The sequence below is a fragment of the Schistocerca cancellata genome, chromosome 7, assembly GCF_023864275.1.
Source record: "Schistocerca cancellata isolate TAMUIC-IGC-003103 chromosome 7, iqSchCanc2.1, whole genome shotgun sequence".
NCBI lineage: Eukaryota > Metazoa > Arthropoda > Insecta > Orthoptera > Acrididae > Schistocerca > Schistocerca cancellata.
In genome coordinates, this window is record NC_064632.1 from 176,837,265 (window position 1) to 176,855,275 (window position 18,011).

The following is an 18,011-nucleotide window of genomic DNA, read 5'->3' on the forward strand; positions in this document are numbered from 1 at the left end:
GCTTAGCCATTTTGCACATCCTCTCGATCTCATTTTTGAGATGTTTGTATTCCTTTTTGCCTGCTTCATTTCCTGCATTTTTATATTTTCTTCTTTCATCAGTTAAATTCAATATCTCTTCTGTTACGCAAGAATTTCTACTAGCCCTCATTTTTTTACCTACTTGGTCCTCTGCTATCTTCACTATTTCATCTCTCAAAGCTACCCATTCTTCTTCTACTGTATTTCTTGACCCCACTCTTGTCAAATTTCTTCAGTTTTAATCTACAGTTAATATCCAATATATTGTGGTCAGCGTCCACATCTGCCCCTGGAAATGTCATACAATTTAAAACTTGGTTCCTGAATCTCTGTCTTACCATTATATAATCTATCTGATACCTTCTAGTATCTCCAGGCTTCTTCTGTGTATACAACCTTCTGTTATGATTCTTGAACCAAGTGTTAGCTATGATTAAGTTATGTTGTGTGCAAAATTCTACCAGTTGGTTTCCTCTTTCATTCCTTACTCCCATTCTATATTCAGCTACTATGTTTCATTCTCTTCCTTTTCCTACTATCAAGTTCCAGTTACCTGTGACCATTAAATTTTTGTCTCCCTTCACTATCTGAATAATTTATTTTATCTTATCACACATTTCATCAATCTCTTCATCATCTGCCGAGCTGGTTGGCATATAAATTTGTACTACTGTGGTAGGCGTGGGCTTCAGTGAATGTGAAACTACAATAACCTTGGTCTCCTGACAACTATTAGAATGTACTTTTATATTTGCCAATGTTGCTGATTCTATATTAGGCACTAATTTCTACACCGTTGCAGACTGGAAATCAATTATGCTCAGCAAAACTTAGGATTAGGACTGAAATTCTAACACGACAATTAGAAACTGCAACAGACATAAAGTATGAACATAAAAAATGACAGTGTCGCCACATAATCTGAATTATTTTATGCAATCCAGAGAAGCTTAACATGCTCAAGATGATACCTCAACCTCCAGAATACACTCTTGGATATCTTTCACAGTTAAAGAATAATCATCTGTTTTTGCAATATAATATAAATTCCAGAAAAGAAGAGAAAGGAAAATTGAAAAAACAGAAGTATCCATCTCCACAATCAACTGAGGGTCACAAAGTGCAGTCTCCATCTTATTTATAGAAACCAGCACAGCATAGCAGTGTCAAACAAAGCAAGTGGCACCACACTGATGTCACACCCTGTCTTCCTGTTGCCCAGAAGCCTATGACAGTGTAATATCAATTTACTGTTACCTGCAGATGACCTACCAGTGCAGCACTCCTGTCCTATGTAACTGAATGTGATGAGCAAAATCAATGAGATGCATACAGCAGCAACACCTATATCACTGTCACTTCATCAGAAGACCCTTTGAGCTCCACAACAGCTGATGCCAGTTTGTATGAGGGCCAGACATTGAGTTTTCCACCAGTTTGCCTACATTCCCAGAGCTCTGCTCTACTGCAGGGGGAGGGGGGACAGAAGTGCTTTGAGTGTAGTGCCGACTGTTTGGTGGACACAGTGTACCTCTGTTCGTGCTAGGCAGTGAAGTCAGTCTCTCTCTCTGCCTGGTACTAGACATGTTCACTTCTCTTACAGCGTCTGAGTCAATATTATGTGTGTATTTTCAATCTATATGTAAATTTGGATCTGCTTCAGCGTTTTTATGTGTGTATTATTTATTGTGGCTCATGTACCCATATCACCGCTCATTCATTAGACACATCACTCATTCATTAAAAAAAGGAAATAGAAAAGTCTCACAGAAGACTTGCATGATTTGCAACAGAACTGCTTAAGCAACTACAAAAATTTTAAATCAGGATTGAGTATCACCATTAACAGGGTTTACAAGATACCAGTTGAAAACCGAGGTTTGCTCTTCCAATATGGACAACCAGTCTTCTGAAACAAGTATGAGACCCTATTATATTACTACCCTATCATATGTATTGTGTAAAGAACAAGATGGTATAATTAGGAAAATTATACAAATATTGTAGTATACCAGCCATGCTCCATGTGGATATCTATGAAAGAAACAGAAACAAGGATGAATTTGGTTACTGAAAGGGCAATTGGGCTTCCTCACGTCTTTAAATTTTGAAGCACATTAATGAAACATGTTATTTTAATACTCATTGTTATTTACAGAATTGAAGTTTGTGACTTTGGCCAACTAATCTCAGAGCCTGCCATAGCACTCCTTGCATTCAGTAAGCCAGTTCATAAGACCACCTGAGGAGTTTCTCATTGTGTCCTGGGCCTAACAAAGCCTACTGCTGCTGTATGCCGCCTGTCGTCACATTCTTATAGCATGATGCTCTCTTTTGTGACAAAGTATTGAATTTCAACAGAAGCAGTGAAATGATTTTTTGCTGTAAACTTTTTATTTTCACAAATCATTCTATCCTCCCAATATTATGCAACACAACACTCATATGCTTCAAATAAACACAAACGAAACATAATGGTACAATTTCTTAACAACAGTACAAAAATGATAGATTGCCCCTCACCATATAGAGAAGGCATTGAACTGCAAATGGGCTCAAGAAGTCTTTTTCATTGTCTGTCTGAAACTCAGTGGCTCCTCTATATGGCGAGTAGCAATATATCCTTTGCATATTATTGTTGTTCCTTCCTCGACCTTCTTTTGTTTGAGTACCTTTATTCATTGACGTGTAAGACATATACGATCTACAAAGATATACAAATTGTCTTTTTCTCTTTTTATTTTTTTATAAGTTATTGTGGTTTTTGCCACTACAACAGCAGACAGGCTAGTTTTCCTAAAAGACCATTGAAGTACTGCGTGTGACTGTACTAAGTTCTTTGAACCTGTTTGGCCTCACAACTGGGTTTCCCTACCCATTTACTTTGCCCTCTTCTGTGAGTCCCAAGTCCAGCACACTGTAATACCTTCTTGTTATCCCGGAGCAACACGTACTTCTGATCTGTGACAGTTTTCCATAAAAGTTTATGTATGATTGTGTAACACTTTGTCAAGTGAAAACCATTAGTGTATATGGTATCAGCTACACTTCTCACATAACCTGAATCACATTACTGCTCCTGTTCAAAGCTTTTAGTGCATTTCCCCTTAGAAAGTTCTATCACAGTTAATGTTTAGTACGTATAACAAATGATATTGCCAACTTTATAATGTTGTGTCATCATGGATGTTCTTACATGTGACAAACTAAAAAAAAACATTTCCGATAAAATTTTCTTGCACCATCCCATTAATTAATATACAGTTACAGTAAACTGTTATTTCAGTTGAACTGAACCAAATAGAGCTGGACTGGGCTGCAGATCCAGTCTTTTCCATTGTTGAATTTTTTAAACCTCTCTCACAGTAGCAAAGAAAATCAGTAGCATTGGACACCACATTAAGATTGTTGCTTAAACAGATAAGACATGCAGATTATTGACAGTAATGGATGAATTATTGACAGTAGATGATCTATGATTCACTACAAATAACTAACAATGAATTTAATTTTACCTTAGGTTTATTCAATGCATTGTGTAGTTGTTCAACATGTGTAAGACTAGACCATCAAGTCAATACTCCAACAGAATGTAAATGTATTAGTCTGTGAAATCGTGTGAGTAGCCAAAATTTGCATACTGCTCACTTGCACATCTATACAAGGAGATGGGTGCAGATGGAGAGAAACTCCATCAGATAAAACAAACACTAGGTGGCAGATACGCATCAGTGATTTAATATTGTTGTTTACGGGGAAAAATAAATATTCTAATGGAGATTAATTAAACAACCAAAAATTATACAAATTTACTTCAAAAATAGTGATGGACACTACAAAATTCACGGACATTTAACTGCTTGATGTGACAGAAAGCTTGAGAAAAATTTTTATCAGTATATATTACTATGAAACCAAGTATTCATATTTTAAAAAGGTTTCTCTCCTTCATAAACAGTAAGGTATTGGTGTTTTACCTGTTACAACAAAACTAGCATTCTCCAGCTCAGTGTGTGGAATGTTAGATTCCTTAATTGAGTAGACAGATTTGAGAATTTAAAAAGGGTAATAGGTCAGTTGAAGGTAGTTTTAATGGGAGCTGGTGAAGGAAGAACAGGACTTCTGGTCAGCTGAGTGTAGGATTGTTGTTGTTGTGGTCTTCAGTCCTGAGACTGGTTTGATGCAGCTCTCCATGCTACTCTATCCTGTGCAAGCTTCTTCATCTCCCAGTATCTACTGCAACCTACATCCTTCTGAATCTGCTTAGTGTATTCATCTCTTGGTTTTATGATTATGAATACAAAATCAAGTAGGGTTAATGCTTGAGTATGTCGAATAATGAATAAAAACATTAGAGTGAGCTAATATGAAAATCATAATGAACACATTACCACAACTAATGTAGGCAGTAAGCCAACACCCACAGGATTTTATGCCTGCTAGCTCTGCAGATGATGCAGAGACTGAAATAATGTGTGTTGAGATAAAAGGAATGATTCGTATCATTAAGGGAGATCAAAATATAGCTGTGATGGGGAATTGAAGTTCAATATGAGCTAAGGAAAGAGAAGGAAAAAACATTAGAACATCGGCTGTGGCAAAGCCACCTAGTAGAGTTTTGACAAGAGCACACTTTAATCATCACTAGTACATGATTTACAAATTGTTAAAGAAGATTATATGCGTGGAAGAGACCTTAGCACACTGTAAGGTATCAACAGAAATTTTCAAACCAGATTTTAAGCTGCAAGACATTTCCAGGGGCAGATGTGGATTCTGACCATTGGTAATGAAATGCAGATTAAAACTGAAGAAACTGCAAAAAGGTAAGAAATTAAGGATGTGGGATCCAGATAAATTGAAAGAACCAGAGATTGTTGAGAGTATAAGATGAAGCATTAGGCACCATTGGACTGAAAAGAGGGAAAGGAATACAATAGAAGACTAATGGTAGCTGTGAGAGATTAAATAGTGAAGGCAGTAGAGGATCACATTGGTAATAAGGCAAGGCCCGATAGAAATTCTTGGGTAACATGAGAGATGTTTAAGTGACAAATGAGAAAATATAAAAATGCAGCAAAGGAAGCAGGGAAAAGGGGTTACAGAGATCTTAAAAATGAGAGTGACAGGAAATGTAAACTCACAAACCAGGAACAGCTAGAGGAAAAAAGCAGGGTGAGGAACCAGCATAACTAGGGGAAATATAGATGCCAGATATAAGTAAACTGGAAAGACCTTTGAGAAGAGAGAAGCAGCTGTATGAATACCAAGGACTCAGAAGGCAAGCTGGTACTAAGCAAAGAAGAGAAGGCTGGAAGGTGAAAGGGAATATACGAGAAGCAAACTTGAGTACAGTATTATAGACAGAGAAGAATATGTTGGTGAAGATGAAGATGAAGATGAGAGATATGATACTGTGAGAATATTTTGATAGAGGATTGAGAGATCTAAGCCAAAACAAGACCCTCAGAATTAATGAAATCCTTGGGAGAGGCAGCCATGACATATATGAGAGAGGCAAAATACCCTCAGACTTCAAGAAGAATTTAATGATTCCAATTCCCAAGATAGCAGGTGCTGACAGGTGTGAATACTATGACTATAATAAGTCGTCATTACAGCATATTGACACCTATTACTTATAGAACAATGGAACAACATTGCAGAAGAGACAGTCAAGGAGCATTCTAATGGAATGGATAGTGTCTTGAAGAGATGATATAATATGAACATAACAGAAGTAAAACATGAGTGACCCTAAGAGAATTTGGTTAAGTAATATGACACTAAAAGTAGTAGATGAGTTGGGCTATTTTTCCAGCAATAATTGATGATGGTTGTACAGAGGAAGTAAAATGCCAGCTAGCAATAGCAAGAATAGGAACTGTCAGTTTGGCACAAGAAGTGTGTGTGTGTGTTTGTTTGTGTGTGTGTGTGTGTGGGGGGGGGGGGGGGTGATGTGGGGAGGAGAAAGGGGGAGGGGTTTGTAGAGTGAGTCCAAGAGACAAATACAGTAATCAGGTTCAAATGGGGATAGGTTGCAGTACTTATTCGGAGGTGAAGAGCCTTACACAGAATAGACTAACACGGAGAGCTGCATCAGATCAATGTTTGGACTTGTGGGTTTTTATGGCTATAGTGACGGTCCACGCACCAAAAAATACCAACTTATTACGTTAAGGCACTTTTATTACGGTTTGTTTATTCCAGAAACACAAGAAAAACAATGCACAATTTCACTCCATGTGTACACTCTCTAGACGCAGACAGGAATAATCCAAAGAACCTCGAGTCCTCAAAGACCTTTTACTCTGCGCTTTGCCGGTGAAGTTACTGGCAGTCGACTGTCGCCACAGAGCCCCCCCCCCCCAGGAGTGCGGAGCACTGGTGGACGGACGTGGGTGTCTTCCTGTGTAGTGGCGTTGTGGGATGCTCGCTGGTTGGTAGCAGCGTGCGCTAAGTGTCCATACTGTCTGTGCAGGGTGGACTAGCGCTCGTGTAGTCCGCCATCCAGTGGGGGGGTCGGACTGGTCGACCTGTGCGCGTGAACTGGACGGGCACAGGGGATGTTGTTGCAGTACCGGCGGAGAGAGGGATGCGAATCTTGAGCATCCCGTCGGTGCTGAACGTTGCGGTTATGGCAGCCGTATCCACCCCATTTGGGATAGGGACTGTGCGCAGGATGGTGATGTGTGACGTGGGTGTGGACCCACGTGAAGTGTCCCCTATGCGGAGGACGAAGATGGATCCCTCGTGGAGCTGCAAGGAAAGCTCGTCGCGTTGGCACTCAGAGGCGTTGATTGCGATGCAAATTTCGTCGGCAGTGGATGTAGGGTGCACTAGGGGGGGTGGGGGCGAAAAGTAACATAGTTCAGGAGAAACCTTGGAACACTCTGTGGAGGTATTGGGTATCAACACTTGGGACGGTGTAATGTCACACGCAACATGAGTTTGAGCCTGAGGTTGTGGATTGTCACACGCATTGCCTGTTTGGAACGAGGGTAGCATATCATCGTACGCAACCGCTGAGTTGCCCTCGGGTGTAGGCTCGGTGCCATTACGATCGTGGTGGGACGCAGGGGGGTGAGTGGTCTGTGTGGGGTCGGGGTCGTCACCATCTGATGAAAGAACACTAGACTCGGGGGGAGGTGTTACAGATTCTTCGATCGTCCAGGCTGGTTTCACGCGTTGGAGGGAAACTGTCTGCTGGCGACCACTGACAAGAATGTCCATAGTATTGTCCCTGCGAGACACTACTCGATGTGGGCCAGAGTAGGGTGGTTGTAATGCCGGTTTGACCGTGTCATCCCGTAACATAACGAACTCACAAGAGTCCAGTGCCACATGCCTGAACACGCGAGGGCGGGTATGTGGCCGTGGAGGAGGCGTGCGGATCGCGGCTATGTGTGTCCGGACCCGTTCAACTAGCATGGGGAGGTCGGACAGGTCTGCGATTGCTTCGTCGTTGACGAACTCTGCAGGGAGGACTAGGGTCTCGCCATACAGTAACTCTGCGAGCGAAGCCTGGAGGTCTGTCTTGTAAGCCGTGCGTATTCCTAGCATAACCCAGGGAAGGGCATCGCACCACTCACCACCGTGGCACATGAGTGCCGCTTTCAGCGTTCTGTGCCACCGCTCGACCAGTCCATTGCTCTGTGGGTGGTAAGCTGTAGTGCGGAATCTATCCACCCCACAGAGGACGCAGAGTTTGTTAAACAGCAGGGATTCAAACTGTCTTCCCTGGTCGGTGGTGATGGATGTAGGACAGCCAAATCGAGCTATCCAGGAGGATACAAATGCGCGTGCTACGGAATCTGCTGTGATGTCCTGCAGGGGGATTGCCTCCACCCAACGTGTAACGCGATCAATGCCGGACAGGATGTACCTGAAACCATCCGACATGGGTAATGGTCCCACGAGATCCACATGTACATGACGGAAGCGGCCTTTCGGGATGTCGAATTTACCTAGACTGGGTTGTGTGTGCCTGCCAACTTTGCTGCGCTGGCACTGTAAACAAGCACGGGCCCAAGTACGACAATCCCTCTTCACACCTGGCCACACAAAGCGTTCTGTAACCAGGCGAGTAGTAGCCTTAGCACCAGGGTGTGCCAGGTTATGTAAACTACTGAACACTTGGCGACGTAGCGCAGGGGGGACAATAGGCCGAGAGGTGCCCGTGGAAGTATCACACCACAGTGGCTTCGCCGAGCCCGGTAGGTTGCACGAAACGATCTGAAGGGAAGTATCTGGGTCCTGTCGGAGGTTGTGCAATTCGGTGTCACTGTCCTGTAAGTGGGCCAACTCATCGAAATTAATGGGGGATGAAATTGCAGTGATACGCGATAGGTAATCAGCCACCACATTTTCTGACCCTCGAATGTAACGGATGTCTGTTGTGTATTGGCAAATTAAGTCCATTTGCCGGAACCTACGTGGGGGAAGGTCAGTAGCGGGGTTACGGATAGCCTCCGCGAGGGGGCGGTGGTCCGTGAAGATTGTTATATTCCTTCCTTCAATGTCTGTGCAGAAATATTTTACAGCTTCGTAAACTGCGAGCAATTCTCTGTCGAATGCTGACCATTTACGTTGGGCTGTAGATAATTTTTTGGAAAAGAAACGGAGCGGTTGAGTCTTGTCATTGACATGCTGTTGTAGGACTGCACCGATTGCGAAATCACTTGCATCCGCTGTAATCGAGATGCAGGCATCTGGCAAAGGATGGGCGAGAGTGACACCATGTGCTAACGCTGATTTAAGGTCTTCAAAAGCTCTCACCATGCTGTCAGACCACGGTACTCGGCGACTGCCTGAGGTTTGTTTTCCGGCCAATGCATCAGTCAAAGGGGCTTGAATTGCTGCCGCCATCGGCAGGTTACGACGGTAGAAATTGACAGTTCCTAAAAACCGGCGTAATTCGCGAAACGACACTGGGAGAGGTAGCTTACGAATGCAGTCAACCCGCTCCTGCGGGGGGCATATACCATCCGCGGAGACTGTGTACCCCAGAAAAGTGACAGCGGTGCAGCGGAGTTGCGACTTGTCATTATTGATCTCGACTCCGTTACGTGTCAATAAGTCCTGTATCGTGGCCAGGTGGAGTTCATGTTCCCTGTCAGAGGGGGAGAAAATTAGTATGTCATCGAGGTATGCGTAGCAATACGTGCAGTTAAAAAGAAGTGAGTCTATAAAACGCTGCCAAGTTTGGGCCGCGTTTTTGAGACCATAAGGCATGTAACAAAATTCGTACAGGCCAAAAGGTGTGATTACTGCTGTCTTTGGAATGTCACTCTGTTCCATTGGTATCTGTAAATATGCCTTGCGGCAGTCCAAGACACTGAAGATGCATGCTCCGCTGAGTACTTGCGCAAAGTCTTGTATGTGAGGTATCGGGTAATTGTCTAATACCGTCCGTGCGTTGAGGCGACGATAGTCGCCGCACAGGCGCACAGTGCCGTCCTTTTTGGGAACTAAATGTATGGGGGAGGACCAGTTACTGTCCGATGGGCGGACAATGCCTGTCCTTAGAAGTTCCTCCACTGCGGCTTTAGCAAGGCGTAGTTTATGTGGTGGCAGTCGGCGCGCTTTATGGCGTACTGGAGGCCCATCTGTCGTGACAATTTTGTGAGTCGTGCCATTCGTAATAGCGTTCAGCTTGGCTGGCAGACTCATTTGGGGGCCGTCGTGAACGGGGATCGGTAGCACACGAGAGTCACTAACCTGATGTGCCAGGGAAGCAGTCTGCTTCGGTGTCGACGAGGTTCCACGAGGTGCATCTCCGGTGTCAGGTGGTGGCGGCGTTGGCAGGCGTTGTATGAGGCGTCGTGCCTCGGTGAGGGCTTGCGTAGCCGATGAGCTGGCACGGTTCCGTTCGGCGTTGTGAGGACGGAGATCGTCGACTGCAGGGCGTTCAGGTTGGGGATGGGCAGTAGAAATCGTGAGGCTGTCTGCCGATGAGGGGCACTTGATGGGATCTGTGCCAAGGTCGTCGGGCAGCCGAGGGGGAGGGGGGGCCGAAGAGGCGACTGAACATGCTATTTGCGTGGACGAGGCGTGGTGCAATAATGCGGCTGACTGAAGATCTGGAGACAGTCCGAAGTGAAAAAGAAAGTCGATGCCTAATACTGGATCTTCGACATCAGCCACGTAGAAGGACCAAGTGAACTGTTTACCAGGTATGAGTTCAATAGGTAGCTTTGCCAGGCCCTTGACTCGAAGTGTCGACTTATTTGCTGCTTGAAGGGACAGTTTGGTTGATGTCATGTCCTTTATGGAAAATGTGGGAGGTATGACACTAACGTCTGCTCCGGTATCGACGAGAAAATACCGGCGCGAACCTACATCCAAGGCGTACAGACGTCCTCGTGGGGTGGGGGATCTGACAGAATGCAATGTCTGTGGGCGCCCCTGCCTACAGCGGCCCGCGTGCGGCGTTTGGGAACGCGCAGGGCGGACGGCAGTTGCGAGCGGCGTCCCTGAAAGTGGTGTGAAACCAGCATATGCGTGAATCGGCTAAACTCGTCCTGCCAGCCGAAGCGTCAGGCGGGGGGAAGGCGGGGCGGGCAGGCGCTAGCCCTGTTGGGGTGGGGAGCGGCTGTTGCCGACCCGCTGGCGGTTCCCGGTCTTGGCCGCTAGGTGGCTGCTGTTCCGTGTGCTGTCCGCGATACGCACGCGCCCGGCCTCTACCGCCCGACGGTGGAAGTATACACACAGGGTTACCAACCTCGGCGGTGTTAGACACTGTGCTGTGTCGAATAATAGCGTATGCCTGATCCGCCAGCCGTAGTTTATCCTCGAGTGACGCTGCGGTATGTGGGAGCAAATGTAACTGTAATTCTTGTGGTAGCTTCACCAACCACAATGCCCAGAGCGCTAAGTTCGGCAGAACCTCGGTACCGACCTGTGCACGCAAGCGTCGCCACAGCTGTGAGGGTGTTCTGTCGCCTAAGGTCTCGTCGTAAATTATATTGTGAATAGTATCGGCCGGCGGACGAGAGAGACGTTCGATAAGTAATGCGCGAGCAGAGGCATATTTGTTGCTCTTAGGAGGATTCAGCAATAAGTCACTGATGAGATCAGGGTGGTCGTGCAGATGGTTCACTAAACACACGAAACGGGTGCTGTCGTCCGCAATACCGTGTATGTCCAACATATTGTCCACCAAGGTAAACCACATCACTGGGTTGTCCGGTTGTAACGGCGGCAGCTTCGGAAAACGGCCGGGGGTCAGTGTTTGCGGGGCTGTAGGAGGGGCACGAAACGCACAGGGATTCTGCAAGGTGTTCACTGGGTTGCGTTGAACGTCCGTTAACTGTGTAGGCGAGACGTGGTATCCAGTCCATGTAGGCACGGAATCTGTGCGCCCACACGACAAGCACGGCACGGCAGGCGCGGGCGGAATCTCGAGCAGGGGCGCGAGATCGCGATTGAGCACCGAGTGACGGGGCGGAACCACAGCAGGTGCATCGCCCGAGGTGTGCGCGGGGTGGCAGGACGGGTAGGCGTATAAACGGTCCGGCGCGGTTGGCGCGAGTGTACCTTCGACCGGCGCGAAGCGGGGCACGTTAAACGGCAGCCGTGCATGTGGACCCAGAAACTGGCCGGCCGCGTGGTCCATGCTGTGTGGTAGGAACTCGGGGTTTCCGTGGTCCTGTGCTGGCGGGGCATCCTGTTGAGCGTAGAATGCCGCGGAAGGTGTCTGCGACGATGTGTACAGCGCCCGGTGTGGTATGCCGGCCGAGGTTAGAGTCGTCCGGCCAGGCGAGGCAAACACGGGAGATACGAACATTCCCGGTGTATTAGTGGCACACGGGGTGAAGCGTTGCGCTTCACAGTCGAATGTCCATTCTGTGGTCGCGGCGTCGTGCACTGCCGTAAAAACTGGAGGCTGCGACATTGTCTATTGGCGCGAAACCGGTGATACACAGCGAGCGACTGCAACGTATTTTCGCGACTCGGGGTCACCAATGTGGGTTTTTATGGCTATAGTGACGGTCCACGCACCAAAAAATACCAACTTATTACGTTAAGGCACTTTTATTACGGTTCGTTTATTCCAGAAACACAAGAAAAACAATGCACAATTTCACTCCATGTGTACACTCTCTAGACGCAGACAGGAATAATCCAAAGAACCTCGAGTCCTCAAAGACCTTTTACTCTGCGCTTTGCCGGTGAAGTTACTGGCAGTCGACTGTCGCCACAGACTGAAAACAACCAAAGCAACAAAAACATTATTATTGTCACATTTACTCAGCCTTTGTTTACACTAAACAATTATATGGCTAAAGTTCTTCACCCAAATCACTGTAATGGCTTTCTGTGTGCCCAGCAGGTTAAAACAATGAAAATAGAGAACCAGCAGTAGAAACATTATTTTTGTGAAAGACATAACTACTGCAGCCTGTATTCATGTCCACCTGTTTATAGAATTCGATCCACTATCTCTATATAAGATTTTGGCATTCCATGCTTCCTTGCATGAACAAATTGCCAGTACCTTATGCCTCTGTATGTCTCCTTTGAACCACTCGCTTCATTAAGTTAGGTTTAGCCATAAACACCTTCTCTCTCCTTATCGTTGTTTGGTTGATCTATCCATCCAGTGATTAGTATTCTTCAATACCACCATATTCTAAAACCTTCTATTCATTCTCTTCTTGTCTGAACGGAAGCATTCTGTTCTTTTTTTTAATTCCAAAACACCATGTTCTACTAAAACATGGTGATTTGAGCACTGTGTTGTAACCTCACAAATTTATGTCGTTTTCCAAGATATTTGTAGTGACAGCTTGACACGGTCAACATTTAACGGAGACTGTCTGTGCAGGACGGGCTCGTGCGGGGTCTGCAATGGGGCCACTATGTGGGCTCGCCAGCTGAGCCAGAACCATCAGAGGTCTGGCAGCGTCGACACCGGGTGCCTGTTGGCCACCTCATCCCGTTGGCTACAGGGGATGTGTACGGTCTCGCACCGCACACCTGCCTGCTGCTTTCATACACCAAAGATCGCGGTAACTTTCAAAACTAAATCTCTCTCTCTCTCTCTCTCTCACTCTCTCTCTCTCTCTCTCTCTCTCTCTCTCTCTCTGTGTGTGTGTGTGTGTGTGTGTGTGTGTGTGTGTGTGTGTGTGTGTGTGTGTGTCTCTCTCTTTGTTGTTTTGGTTTCAGCAAACATAACTTGTGTGTACGCAACAGAAATTTAGCTGTGTGTGAGTTTTCCCAACCTCTTTCGCTTTCCTGTTTATTTATTCTTTAGAATCAATTAAGCTAAGATTATAAGATTAACTCATAGTTGTCGAGCTGATTGTGTTGTACTTCATACTATACTTGCATATTAGCATGTGAATACTGCATATTTATTGTGCTATTGTGTCCATATTATCACTGTGGATATTTTTTATTTCTAAACTTATAAACAATACAATCGCAAGTATTATTTGAGTTTGAGGGAAGAAAAGTCGGCAGAAGGTTACAGTAAAAATGTCCCTTCTACAAACAGATGTGGCCATTAGAGACAGAACATGAGTACAGATTGGGGGAGATGGAAGAGGATGCTGACTGTCCCAGAGCTCACCTCTAGTGATTTAGGGAAGCCGTGGACAACCTAAACCTGCCTGCCCAAATGGGCACTAGAACTGCTAACCTCCTGAACGTGAGTCCATCACCATCGCCTAGCATTACCACTCAGTTTCGGTCTGAGATGAAAGTGGTGGTACACAGCTGAGATGTCATTAACTCAACATGCTGTGGGAAGCAGACATGTGTATAGAAATTATAAACAGAGTTATTGACATTGGCATCACAAATGACAATGGCATATTTGTTTTGACTACTCTCTGTTCAAGTCATATTGTTGCATTGGAAAAGAGTGTGTGAGTTGTGATAGAGATGAATTCCATCTCCCAGACTCCATTAATAGATGGCTAGGCAAATGACTGGTGTAGGTGTTTGAGCAACTGTCAGTTATCATGGCTGTTCCAAATTGTGGGTGCTCTAAATGATGAGTGCTAAATCTGAGGAGATAAGTGTATCTTCTCAAGTATTTTGCTGGGTGCTTTCTTCTGACAGAACATTTTCAGAAATGTTTGGATTTTATTGTGAGTTTCACACATGGGGCTCTTACTGTTGCCTTCCCTGCAACTCAGTACATCACTTTTCAGAAATTTCACAAAGGATCCAGATTGATGTATCACTACAGGTTGTCTGCTTGAGAAAGTAACAATTGTTAAAACTTTATTTTCCTTCTATGCAAACTGTGGGCAGAAATGTTCTCATACCTAAAAGAGATGTTGAATCATCTGTGCAGATAAAGTTAAAAAGTTGTCGTACTGGGGCTTGTTACCTAAAACTTGTATTCTAATTTTTATTGATATCTATTTATTAAGTATTGTTCTGTTATGAAATTACATTGGACAAGATGTGAATTCTATCCAGGACTGATATATGTAACAAAAAAGGAATACCACATTATTAATAAAAAAAATTCCAGTACACAAAGAGTCCACTGAAATTGGAACTTGCAAATGCCTTGTGCAGAGATTTTTTTTTTTTTTTCCACATGAGGTCAAGATCTTGTGTGTGTGTGTGTGTGTGTGTGTGTGTGTGTGGAGAAAAAGAAAACCTGGTTGTTACTGATCAGCAGTATTCACCTGATGAGCACTACAGATTCATGAAAATGAAAAGTGCAGTTTGTCTCAAATGAATTTTCTGCTGTGTATTGCTACAAAAGTTAGAAAAAATATGTACATATGATAGAAAAATTAATGGAAATTTTAATGAAAAGTAATAGTTCCACATAAAACATTTATAAAATTATTGATAAATTCAGGAATTTTTCTCTTATAATTGCTCTCTTTTGGCCTTTATTATTATTATTATTATTATTATGACAGTAAACACAGCAGATGAGTTCACTCTACTGGATTCTGTATTTCATCACTAGTTGGATACTTCCTGGGAATCTAGGAATGTGTGATGTGTTGGTGTACAATTCATGCAGAACCCAATCAAGTGGCTGTCTGTGGCTGACACATGTATTTCTCATCAATGCTAAAGGTTTTCAGGAGCCCACATGATCTTTTGACCCTGCACCCAGTGAGCTGAGAGCAACAGGGACCTCCTAAGTTTTGCTGGTTTCCAATAGACACACTGTAGATCTAGATCCAGAGTTCCCAGTCTTCATATCTGGCAAGTTTTTAAAGTTGTTTTCTTGTCTGTTCTGCCATTATTTGGGATGCCAGTGTCAATAATACATGCTTTCCTTTTCTCCACAACTGAGATGTCTGGTGTGCTCGATTCCAGCATTCAATCTGTCTGAAGTTTGAAGTTACAGAGTAATTTAGCACATTTATTTTCAACAACTTTATCTGTGCACATTTGTTTCAGAGACTACTGCAAAATTTTTGTGACTTACTTAAATCATTTAATAAAGCAACTTGTTTCGAGGTACAGATCTCATCTTCAGGCTACAGTGGCAACACCAAAAACTATCAACAAAAGTAACACAGATGTTAAAGTTGTTCTTCACAGCCTTGGTATGTGCTGAGGTCCTCCTTGAGAAGAAGAGGAGGATAACTTAAAATGAGGGAATATTCATTCTGTTTGTTGGTCAGCTGTTCACATAAATTTTATTAAATATTCATTCACTTTGTTCATTCGATATGGCATGTTCAGTTACTTCTGTTAGTATGGCTTCTCAAATCTTGCTAACCATTGTTCTTAATCTTGCAGTGGACATTTCAAACACATCACAACTCATTCTGCTGTGTATGACAAGCAAGATGTTGATCACACCAAAGCTTGTTTCTATAGTCAGCATGCCTATAAGCTTTTTCTGGCGTGTGGTCACAACAGTTCATAGCTACCAGCAGATCCTACTTTTGACTTAAGTTCCTGTGAATAATTTGTGCCGTGGCTTGTAATCAATCTGAGTAATCTTTTTGCAATAGTTCAGTATATGGTCAGTTGTTTCATCAGCTAATTTGCAGAGTCTGCGTGGTCATTTACTGATTTCTTGATACTACGTTTAAGATGCTGATGAATTGTTTTGGTGCAACAAAAATCAGTATTTCAGTTTCCTCCTTTAGGCTTCTTTTGGTCAGCCAAAACACTGGCCGCCTCTTTATCTATTTTGCCTTCAACCTTTCCCAGTAATTGCCTGTGCAGTGGTGTATTGCACAGGCTATGGTTCAGCATTGTAATATAGCTTTCTGGTATTGAGTCTTGATTTTCTGTAACTTGAGAAATTTCCTGTTGTCGACTTCAATCAGAGCTAATGCTTTCCTATCTTCCACATAATCTGCTAAACCATGCTTCTCTTCTTCCATTGTCTTCCTCAGTTAGAAGAGTCCTCCTCTGCCTGTTTTCCTGGGCAACACAGCTTGTAGACACCACTGTCAGGGTAGAGTACGTGGTGAACTGCCGTGAGTTTTCCTGTTTTGTGTCCAGATTATCCAGCTCTACTTGGGTCTAGTTCACAATGCCTGCAGTGTATGTGATGATGGCCATGGTCCAGGCATTGAGTGCCTTGATGGTATGGCTATCATTCAGCTTGCTATTCAAAATTTTTTGGTCTCTTAGGTATAATTTTTGCTGACTGCATTTTTTACATATCCATATTTGATATTCTCCACCTGTACATTTCAGGCTGGCACCACTAGATGGTTTATCCATCTGGTATTTTGATGCCTTCACTTTCTGAGATTTTCCCCTTCTTGAGTGTCAGTGTGGCATTCCAAGATTGCATTTGTGTCTTCCACTCAGGTATGATCCCTGTGGCAGGGGATTGGGGATGGGAGTCGCATAGGGATGGACTATGATGTTGAGGCTCGGTGGTTGGTGGAACACCACTTTGGGAGGGGTTGGAAGTATCTTAGGTATGATGTTCCTCATTTCAGGGCATAATGATAAATAATTAAAGCCCTGATAAGGACATGGTTCAGTCATTCCAATCCTGGGTGGTACTGGGTGACAAGGGGGGTGCATGTTTGTGGTTGGTTTTTGGGATGGATTTGAGGATCAGGTGTTTGTGAGGATATGACACAGGAAATCTGTTTGTGAATTAGGATCTCAAGGGTACTACCTGTCTGTGAAGGCCTTTATGAGGTCTTCAGCATCCTGGGTGAGGGAGTTCTCACCACCACAGATGTGTCTACAACGTGTGGGAGGGAGTTTTTGGTGTGTAATGGGTGATAACTGTCAAAGTGGAAGTACTGTTGATGAATCGTGAGTCTGATGTGGACCAAGGTGTTGATGGTGCCATCTGAGAGGAGGAAACTGACATCTAGGAAAGTCGCACGATGATGGAGGACAGGGGACCAGTTAAGTGGATGGGGAAGAAGGTGTTGAGGTTGTGGACGAATGAAGATGAGGTGTCCTGGCCATGGGTACAGATTATAAAGTGGTCTTCAATAAACTTGAACCAGACCAGGGGTTTCGGGTTTTGGGAAGCTAGGATTGTTTCCTCTAGGTGTCCCATGAAGAGGTTGGCATAGGATGGTGCCATGTGTGTCCCCATGGCTGTGCCACAATCTTGTTTGTATACCTTCGCTTCAAAAGTGAAGTAGTTATGGGTTACCCTTCAAAAGTGAAGTAGTTATGGGTTACCCTTCAAAAATGAAGTAGTTGTGGGTTAGGATGTTGTGGGTTAGGTGTACAAGGAATGAAGTGGTGCGTTTGGAAACTGGATGGTTTTGGGAGAGGTAGTCGTAAATTGCGGCAAGGCCATGGGGACAAGGTATGTTGGTGTACAAGGAGGTTATATCAACAGTGACGATTAGGGACCTGGGAGGTAAGGGTGTGGGAATGGTGGAGAGCTGGTGCAGGAAGTTCTTGGTATCTTTAATGTGGGAGGCTAGGTTTTGGACAGCTGTTTGGAGATGTTGATCAACAAGAATTGCGATTCTTTCAGTGGGGGCACTGTATCCAGCCACAATGAGGTGCCTAGGATTGTTAGGTGTGTGGATTTTGGGGAGCATGGGGAAAGTGGG

General features: G+C 44.3%; 1 protein-coding gene across 1 annotated transcript in view; it reads left to right on the forward strand.

The window, feature by feature from the left end:
- LOC126092690 (lysosomal-trafficking regulator) overlaps nucleotides 1-18,011 on the forward strand; it is a 393,980-nt gene that overhangs the window by 346,006 nt on the left and 29,963 nt on the right. The window contains exon 34 of the mRNA XM_049908413.1: nucleotides 12,851-13,034. Within this exon, the coding sequence (XP_049764370.1) occupies nucleotides 12,851-13,034 (184 nt within the window). The remainder of the gene's footprint in view (nucleotides 1-12,850; nucleotides 13,035-18,011) is intronic.